Source organism: Natator depressus, chromosome 7, assembly GCF_965152275.1.
Source record: "Natator depressus isolate rNatDep1 chromosome 7, rNatDep2.hap1, whole genome shotgun sequence".
Lineage (NCBI taxonomy): Eukaryota > Metazoa > Chordata > Testudines > Cheloniidae > Natator > Natator depressus.
The window spans coordinates 107,615,947-107,625,501 of NC_134240.1; the positions used below are offsets into that span (position 1 = coordinate 107,615,947).

Here is a 9,555-nt window from a genome sequence, read left to right on the forward strand (position 1 = left end):
GCTCAGGGTGCAGGGTGGGTGGCTCCCAGGCTTGGTGTATGTCAGGGTGTGGGGCGGGTGGTTCCTGGGTGCAGGGCGGGGGGGTGGCTCCCCAAGGGTACTGCAGGGAGCCAAGGGGCCACCCGCTAAGCTCTGGCTCAGGGCTCGCTCTGGCATCTCTCCCCGACGCTCTCTGAGAAACCTGCCGCCCTGGGCGCCCTGAGTCTATACGGGAAAGCCTGGCTCTGCCAGCCCGCCCCGCAGCGCCAGCCAGGCCGGTCCCGCCCCCTGCGCGGCGGCCCCGCCCCGCTGCCGGCTTGGCAGCGCCCCCGGCCGGGCCCGCCTGTCACTCCGCCGCCCCGAAGATGGCTGCTGCACTGCGAAGGTTGCTGAGGCCCTCGGTGAGTGCGCGGGCTCCGCTCCCGCCCCAGGCCAGCGGCCCCCGCTCTCCGGGGCACGTGGGGGCCGCCTGGCTGCAGGGCGCTCTGGGGCCGGGAGGCCAGTTTCTGGTGCACTGAGCCCCTTTCCTTGCAGGGCTCCGGGATGGGTGGGTGACCCCCTCCACACACACACAATCCTGGGGGCACGGAGCTCCCCCCACCCCGTGCACGCTCTCGGCCGGCCCCCTGAGCCACCCGCTCCTGCACATGCTGAACCTCTGCCCTCTCTCCTTCCAGGTAGCCCGAGCAACAACTCCCTTCTCCCGGGGGGCCTGTGCGGCTGCCCTGCGGCCCCCTGCACCTGCTGCCGCCGCCGCCGCCGGGAGGGAATGCACGGCTCGGGCAGAGCTGCCCCTTCCCCGGCTCCATTTCAGCACCAGTAAGTCAGAGCCGCTCCTCACCGCCACCTTGTCGAGAAGCGTCAGCCGCATGGCGGGCAAGCGGGCGCTTCTGCCGGGGCGCCCACGTGGGTGGGACTGAAACCAGCCGCAGGGGTTACAGTGTAGCTCGGAGCAGATCCGTGGGGCTTGTGGATCAATCACACGCCTGCAAAATCCATTGCCCTCCGGTTTCCGTCTCTTTCTAACTTCTTCACTGATAAAATAGCTCTTCATCCTAATCTGATGTTTGGATGCTGAACTGATGGTCTAAGAAGGTGACCTCGTGTTGGAGAGTATGAGCAGGGCAGGTTGGACTGTATGCTCTTGGGATGGTAACGTCTCCTGCAGAGCTGCAATTTCACAGTCCTCAAATGTTGATCTTTGTCTGGATAATATGCAGGTAAAGTGACATCTGCAAGTGTAGCCATGCCCTAAAGTTTTTCTCTTTACAGGATTGAGTTGGAAAGCATACTCTTCTAAAATGTCACGTTTGCACATGGAGTATCTTTGCTTTTCAAACATGTAAACTCCCCCCCTCCCCCCTTGCTATATCATAAAAAGGCAAACAAAATCCTAACATAATATGATGAGCACAAATAAATATATTCCAACTACAACATGGTGGATCTTGAGCCTGATGTACCCCTTTCAAGAGTTGATTTGTCTTGTGTGCCCCCAAGTTTCACCTCACTTAAATCTTGCAAAATCAGACATAAAAATACAAGTGTCACAGCACACTATTACTGAAAAATTGCTTACTTTCTCATGTTTACCATGTAATTATAAAATAAATCAATTGGAATATAAATATTGTACTTACATTTCAGCGTATAGTATACAGAGTAGTATAAACAAATCATTGTCTAAAATTTTAGTTTGTACTGACTTTGCTAGTGCTTTTTATGTAGCCTGTTGTAAAACTAGGCAAATGTCTAGATGAGTTGATGTACCCTCAGGAAGACTCCTCTGAGTATGGTTGAGAACCACTGACGTACAGTATGATTCTTTCTAGGTTCTTCAAGGTTTGTTCCTGCCGTTACCCAACATGCCCCATATTTTAAAGGAACAGCTGTTGTCAATGGAGAGTTCAAAGAGTTGAGCCTAGATGACTTTAAGGGAAAATATCTGGTACTTTTCTTCTACCCTTTGGATTTGTGAGTGTAACATTTTTTAAAAAAAATAATATCTAGACTTCTGCTCAATCAGACAGAAACAGCATGTTGTGGGTTTCTATCTCTACCAACATTTCATTTGACCTTCTCCTGGGTATCCTTGTCAAGCAGAAAGCATGTCTGTTTCTAGAGTGTGAATGATAAAAGTTGGGGAGGAGATAGTTTCATACTGCAACAATAGTTCTGCTGGCTCATTTGAGTGTAAAGCTGGGAACAAACCCTGTTGCCTCTGGAGGCCTCCAGGGCTTCAGAAAAGAATCGGCTCCACTGCATAAGGGGATCCTGGTTGCAGAGAACTCCTCTGCCTGTGTGCCTTGGAGCTCTGTCACCATGAAGGGGTTTACTTAGGGGTGGGCTATGGCAAAGCTGGTAGATCTGTGATTAAGCAGCACCAGTAAACAAAAGCTGTCCAGAATGGGAGTTGTGGGTTGCAACTCACATGAAGTCCTGAGCCCACAATAGTAGCTGTGGAGTGGCTCTGCTGGTGGTGTAGCTGGGAGAGGATTCCATTTTCAATCCCTCCACCTAGGTTCCGCTAATGTAGAACTTTTCTGCAAAATCTGTTCACTAAGAGCTAGCTGGATGAGAACTCATGAAAACATCTTGCTTGTTGAAAATGTAGACACAAAAAATCAGCGTACTATTTAACTGCATTGCAATTGCTGTTTTTCTGAGACTTGTTGAAACTGATTCAGCTACTTGAAAACTTGAATCAGTGATGAAACAGAACTGTAAAACATGCTATATAAGTAATACAGCAGTGTGTTTTGTGCCTGGAAACCAATGTTTCCTCGTTATTTTAAAAATTCTTTGTGAGGCTTAGATCTGGAATAATTACAACTTACTTACTTTCTTTTATTTACTGTCCTTCTTCCCACCCAGCACTTTTGTATGCCCGACAGAAATTGTGGCTTTCAGTGACAAAGCTAATGAATTTCATGATGTGAACTGTGAGGTCGTTGCTGTATCTGTGGATTCTCACTTTTGTCATCTGGCCTGGATAAATACACCACGAAAGGTAGGAGTCAGGAGGCTGTTTTCTCACTAACAGCACTTTGGGGAGTGCAATTAAGAAGCTGTGTAAAATACTATGTTTGCTCATGCAAAGACACTGATTGCCTTCAAAAGAGCATTTCAGCTAGGATTCAACTCTGCAAACCCTTACTATCAAGCATAAATTTCCACTCTCATTTTTGAATAATCTTTCTCTAATTGAACACAAGTTCATACAGAGGCATTTCCTAAATATTCCACTTGCATACATTATTTACAGTAGTTTATTTTAGGAGAGGCCTAAAAAAAAAGCAAACAAGAAGAAGGAATTACCTGATTGTAGCATTTGACAGCTTTTCTATGTGAGTATATTTAATATGAAATCTAATTTTAAGTATTAAATTTTGAAGCACTGTCTTCCTCATCCAGTTCTTTTAAAATAAAAAATGTGGCGATAGATAATAGTTTAAAAACTTCTTTGCCATATTTAGCTAATAGCTAACTTCTGAGTTTGAAGTAATAACACAACCAGAAACTTTGCTTTTCTGTCTAGTATGTCTCAGTACTCTTGAAGCTTACACAGTGTGATTTAAATGTTAACTTCTGAGTAAAACATATAATGCATATTCTATTTATGAGATACCTTAAATAAAGGTAATTATTACTTGTGATCTTCTACATAAAATTTAGTAGTTACTACATATATCTGCGGTGTACATGTAACTAGTAAGTAGTTAATCAGTAGCTAACTTTGACAACTTCTTTCTGATTAAATTGAAACAAAGAATAAAAGGTTGTTAGGGGATTTATAGCACTAGCTGAAAGCTACCGAAAATCCTAACAGCCTTGTTTAAGACACACAGAAAAGCTTAAAACTTCTTGTGTAATAACTCCTTGAGAGAAGGAGGAAGTGCTAGGGAGGACTTGTTCTTACTGTCAGGCCTCTTTACATTAAGTAATGCCAAAATGTTGTTGGTCTTCTGCCAGTAACCAAACTAGAAAACCTAATGGGGCAGTTCAAAAAAAGCTCATATCTGATGTCATCAGTTATTGCTAATTTGGTTATGTGGAAATGCTTCATTGTGTTCATACTTCCTAGCAAAAGTGTAGGTGGGTCAGGACCAGTTTGTATAATTGCAGATTCATGTGAAGGACCACCAGCTGATGTTGCCTTCTTCTGTGGGTTTGTGTGTGTGTGTGAGTAATATGCAGACAGAGGAGAAAGCTAATTTTGTTAAAGTCTGTCATGCCTAATATACTTGGACAAAGCTTTGCCTTGGGCAAATCAGTTTTTATTCGTATTAAAGTTGGATCAAAACTCCAAAATGTGAATATTGGCTTTGATTTATAACTTTATGTGTGCAATAGTACTTGGCACCTGTTTCATCCATAGGTCTCAAAACACTCTATAAAGGTGGGAAAGTATTGTTCCCATGGTGCCTTTGAGAGAAACTGAGGTTCAGAGAAACAAAGGCCTTGATTTCTTTAACACTTATGTGAGTAAGGTTTTATGCACAAGTATGAGTTGTTCTGTCGTGGATAGGTATGTGCAGAATCAGGGTCTATGTGATTGCCCAAGGTTGTACATGGGTTCATTGACAGTGCCAGGAATAGAAAAGCTAACAGATTTATCAGTCTTGTTTCAAGGATAGGTTATCCTGTGGTGGTCAAAATGTTGCACAATTCAGTACACACTCTCACTCGACTGCCCAAATATAGGAAAATATGTGCTTTAAATACTGAATCTATTTACATACAGAAAACGGAATATCTTTGACGTATTCTGACTGTGTTCCAAAATAAACGTTACTAACATGAGAAAAATGCAAACATCTGTACTTGTACATGGATATTCAATTTTTATAATAAAAGTGACATCTCTCTTAGTAGATCATGTGGAATAGATGCTCTTTTATTTAATTAAAGTGATCACCTAGTGCATAAGGGGAAATAATTTCCCCCAAAATCTTCTCATTGCTGTTATGGGTGGTCTCATACCTCCTGTGTCAGCAGTCTGAAAATCATTAGTGTAGAAGGGCTTCGTGCTCTTGGAGGTGGTGTTTTTAAAACCAGCAATTAAATTCACTCAAAGCAAGTGAACTAATTATACCATGTTAAGAGCCTAGTTTAATAAAGGCTCAAGAATGAAAGTTTTATCAGTGCTGTGACTCCGGAAGGGAACTCCTAGTAGGGCAGTGATGCAAAGAAAATAAAAAACTAAATAGATATTCAGTCTTCACTCTTATTACGCTCAAACTTACCCTTCTATTATTTATTTCTACTAGAGTGGTGGCTTGGGCCATATGAATATCCCACTTCTGTCAGACCTGACGAAACAAATCTCCCGAGATTATGGTGTGCTGTTAGAAGGATCTGGTCTAGCACTAAGGTAGGACCTTGTTCTCTGGTAACCTCTACTGTTCCCTAGTTATGACAGTGCCAAGTTTAAAACTGCATGGGCCATATTGTACTCCCTTTCCCCTCAAAAATCTGTGCGAGGGTGAAACACAAGAACGCTGGCTTGTTTTGCAGTTTCTGCAGAGTGTTATAGAAGGTGGGGGAAGGGTATATGGCCTTATGGAGAGATAGGTCAGGGTGTGAAGCCTCTGAAACTTATCTATCCAGGAACACTCGTGGGGAAAGAATGTTCTGTTCTGACTCTCCTAACCCAATGCTTGTTCTCTTCCCTATCTCTCTAAGATTCTATTAGTACTATCTATCTAATTGATAGTACTAATATCTATGCAGAGCGCCATGCAATTTTGAGGAGGTCAAGCAGCACAGATGCTCCAATCTCCCCCTTCTTGAATGCCCATGGATTCCTAGCTGCACACGTTTGGCACAGCGGGATTTGCCACATGATTGCAAGGAAGAGTGCACGCTACTTGGCACTGCTTTGTACTTCCCTGCTCTGTGGACTGAGGACCCTTTCTGACCTGTGTATTTGCGGGCGCATGAGTTCTATTTCTTATTGCTATAAAGTAATAGAGAACAATAGTGATCCCAGAGCTCTCTTTTTAACTCTGCTTCATAACCCTTTTGTTTTAAAAAAAAAAATGTGCTCAACTTTTTGTCTAAATTATTTGCTAGGAAGGAACTTGAGTATTTGTTGCCAAATCTAATTAATTCCACCACTTTAGTAGTTAAAGGGTGAGATTGAGACGTTCTTTTAAATGCATAAACAGATATCCTTGTAACGAAGGCTTAGACTCAATCCTGTATTCTATATGCAGACAAAACTCAAAGTAGCACCTTAAAGGGATTTTGGAGTGCCTCAAAATAATAGGTTTCAGAGTAGCAGCCGTGTTAGTCTGTATTCGCACAAGTACTCCTTTTCTTTTTTCAAAATAATAGGGAGAAGTGGTTTCAGGACCTGGAAAGCATGGGTGGGATTAATGCTCTGATTACACTTTTGTAATCAGCATCTTTAGTTCCGACTATTGTCGTTACTACTTCTTAGCTATCTTATTGTGCAAAGTACAAATTAGCAAGTACTGTACAAATGTTACATATCACTATTCCATACACTATGGTATAAGTGATTTAGAATAACTCTGTGAGATAGATTTCAGCATGCACAAGAAGCAAGATACAGAATTCATATTGCAAAGGTTCAAAACATCTTTGTTCATATACAGAGGTCTCTTCATCATTGATCCTACTGGAGTCATCAAGCATCTGAGTATCAATGATCTCCCTGTTGGCCGCAGTGTGGAAGAGACCCTTCGCTTGGTAAAGGCATTCCAGTATGTGGAAACTCATGGAGAGGTTTGCCCAGCAAACTGGACTCCAGAGTCCCCTACGGTATGTGTTGGTTAAGTATCACCATCCAAAATATGGACCCAATCCTGGAAAATGTTCCACCTTATTGCATGGAAAGTCTGAAGACTGGGCACTATAGTATGAAAGAACTTGTTAATTTAAAAGTCTTTTAAGTTTTGATTGTATGAATTGATGCCCTCAGTCTGAATCAGTTAATGTGCATACGCAATACTAGAAGTTACATGTGTAGAAAACATTCACATTTTGTATTCTTCTGAGAGCACAAAATCCCTCCTTCCACCCAATACGTATGAGTACATGCAGTCTTCGCTTGCTTCCCTTGTTAACTGTCATGACAGTCTGCCTGGATTTGCCTTGTGTTTTGTATAAATTTAAATTAGGGCTGTCAAATGATTTTAAAAAATCGCAATTCATTGCAAGATAAAAAAAAAGTTGCGATTAATCAGACTTTTAATCGAACTGTCAAACAATAGTAGAATACTAATTTAAATTTATTATAAATATTTTGGATGTTTTTCTACATTTTCAAATATGTTGATTTCAATTACAACACAGAATAGAAAGTATACAGTGCTCACTTTATATTTTTTTTATTACAGATATTTGCACTGTAAAAAAGTGCAATCTACAAGTTGAAGCATGAAAGGCTATGCAAATGTTTAGCATATCTGGCATGTAAATACCTTGCAATGCCAGCTACAACAGTGCCAATATGAATGCCTGTTCTCACTTTCAAGTGACTTTGTAAATAAGAAGCGGGCAGCATTCTCTACTGTAAATGTAAAAAAACTTGTTTGTCTTAGCGATTGGCTGAACAAGAAGTAGGACTGAGTGGACTTGTAAAACTGTAGAGCCTACATTGTTTTGTTTTTGAGTGCAGTTATGTGGGGAAAATACCTACATTTGAAAGTTGCACTTTCACGATAAAGAGATTGCACTACAGTACTTGTATGTGGTGAATTGAAAAATACTATTACTTTCTCTTGTTTCTTTTCTACGGTGCAAGTATTTGTAATCAAAAATAACAAAGTGAGCACTGTTCACTTTGTGCTCTATGTTGTAATTGAAATCAATGTATTTGAAAATGTAGAAAAATATCAAAAATATTTATAATAAACAATTATAGAATACCAATTTAAATTTAATAGTGCGATTAAAACTGTGATTGATAGTCCTAGTTTAAATTTTTTAATGTCTTGCAGTTAAATATTTTTCAGTTTTCTTTTTGCAGCTGAGAAGCCTGCACTTCTGTTAAAATACCTTTGTACGTTGCTTCTCATGAGTGAGTGGACATTCAGAAATAACTGTGTGGTTTATTAAAGCATAAACCGTATTCTTAAATGGAATCTTAAATATAAAGCCATAATTTTTATCTCATACACTTTGTGTATATACCAACTTGTATAAAACTGTCTCTCTTTGTTTACAGATCAAGCCAAGTCCAGAAGCTTCTAAGGAGTACTTTGAGAAAGTGCATAAATAGATCATCAGATACAGCTAGGTGGCAATGAAAGAGTCCTTATTATCGTTACTTAGAAACCATATGCTGGATTTCCTAAGGAAGCAGTCATGATTGCATTTAAATGCAATTTTTTTAATTTATTTTTTTGGTGTTTAAGAAAAATTGTTAAATGCTGAAACATTAAATAGTTACATAATCAGCAAGTTTTAAATCATATTCTTGGAGCGGTTTTTTTCCCCAGAGAGTGTGTACTGCCGTCCCATATATCTCTGTATTCAGCCATTCTCTTCTTTATCTCCCCCATGTATATGTGCCTGTGACTTTGGGGGGGCAGGAGTACTAACCTTTCCTCCTTCCTTTTAAGCAGTCTTGGAATAGAAATGGTGCCAGGCTTTCTGTGCACACATAAAAATTGGACGATAGACTCTTGTTTCTGAGAGCTGGAAATACTGAGCTGTAGAGTGGATGATACAGAGAAATATCTAGAACGTGGTTCCCTTTAATTTGCCAGTAGCTCTTTAGGCAGGGATGGAAGAATTCCTTGTGCAAATTATGTTGTTTTTTTTTTTTTCCAAACTGTTTCCACATGCAAACATGATTTGGAGGTAGCAGTAACAAATGTCTACAATCGTTCAGCTAAAATGTATTGGAATATATAACATTAAATGAAGAGTAACTGCGTTCCGTTTAGGAACTGTTGGAGATGTGAACTTAACTCTAATCGTGGTACATTTACTGGCACTTAATAATTTCTGTTTTGCCTTTTTAAATAGTTGGTCATACACTTAAATTGTCTGTTGCACTAAATGCAGATTTCCAAATATTGTAGTGCTTGATGTGTAATTATGTTGGAAGATTCAGTAAGTCTGTTTAAGATCTAATATGGCTTCCTCCTGAAATGATTTTGAGCATATATTTTTTTCTTAAACTATGAAATGATTAATAAATTAATCTTAAAGCAGACTGTCTACAGTGTTGTTCTAACTACCATCTAGGTTGGATGTTCTTGCTCCTCTGCTTACCGGAGATTGGGTGTGTTGTTACATTAAGTTTTATCTCCCACAGCCCCACCTGCTACCATTTATAAGCTGCTAGTGGCTACAGATAAATGCAGAAGAAACTGGACCATATGTGTGGCAAAGGGAGCAAAGGAATAGCTGCTGAAGGACTGGATAAGTGAAAACTCCTTAAAATCCTGGATAAACAAAATGAATCTATCCACCAGCAGGGGTAGAGAAGAAATAATGTGGAAGAATGAAGGTGGAAGCCTATAAGAGCCCAAGTTGGAGCAGTGGATAGCTGGACTAGTTAGTTCTTTGCTAACTAGTCTAAGAGAATATTGCTCT

General features: G+C 40.7%; 1 protein-coding gene across 1 annotated transcript; it reads left to right on the plus strand.

Moving 5' to 3' along the window:
• The first annotated feature begins 277 nt into the window (after nucleotides 1-277).
• Nucleotides 278-8,791, plus strand: PRDX3 (peroxiredoxin 3). Its single transcript, XM_074960033.1, has 7 exons — nucleotides 278-380; nucleotides 657-798; nucleotides 1,812-1,953; nucleotides 2,854-2,989; nucleotides 5,250-5,353; nucleotides 6,603-6,768; nucleotides 8,177-8,791. Exons 1-7 carry the CDS (start codon nucleotides 345-347, stop codon nucleotides 8,228-8,230), a joined length of 780 nt encoding a protein of 259 aa, XP_074816134.1. The 5' UTR covers nucleotides 278-344; the 3' UTR covers nucleotides 8,231-8,791.
• The last annotated feature ends 764 nt before the right edge of the window (nucleotides 8,792-9,555 follow it).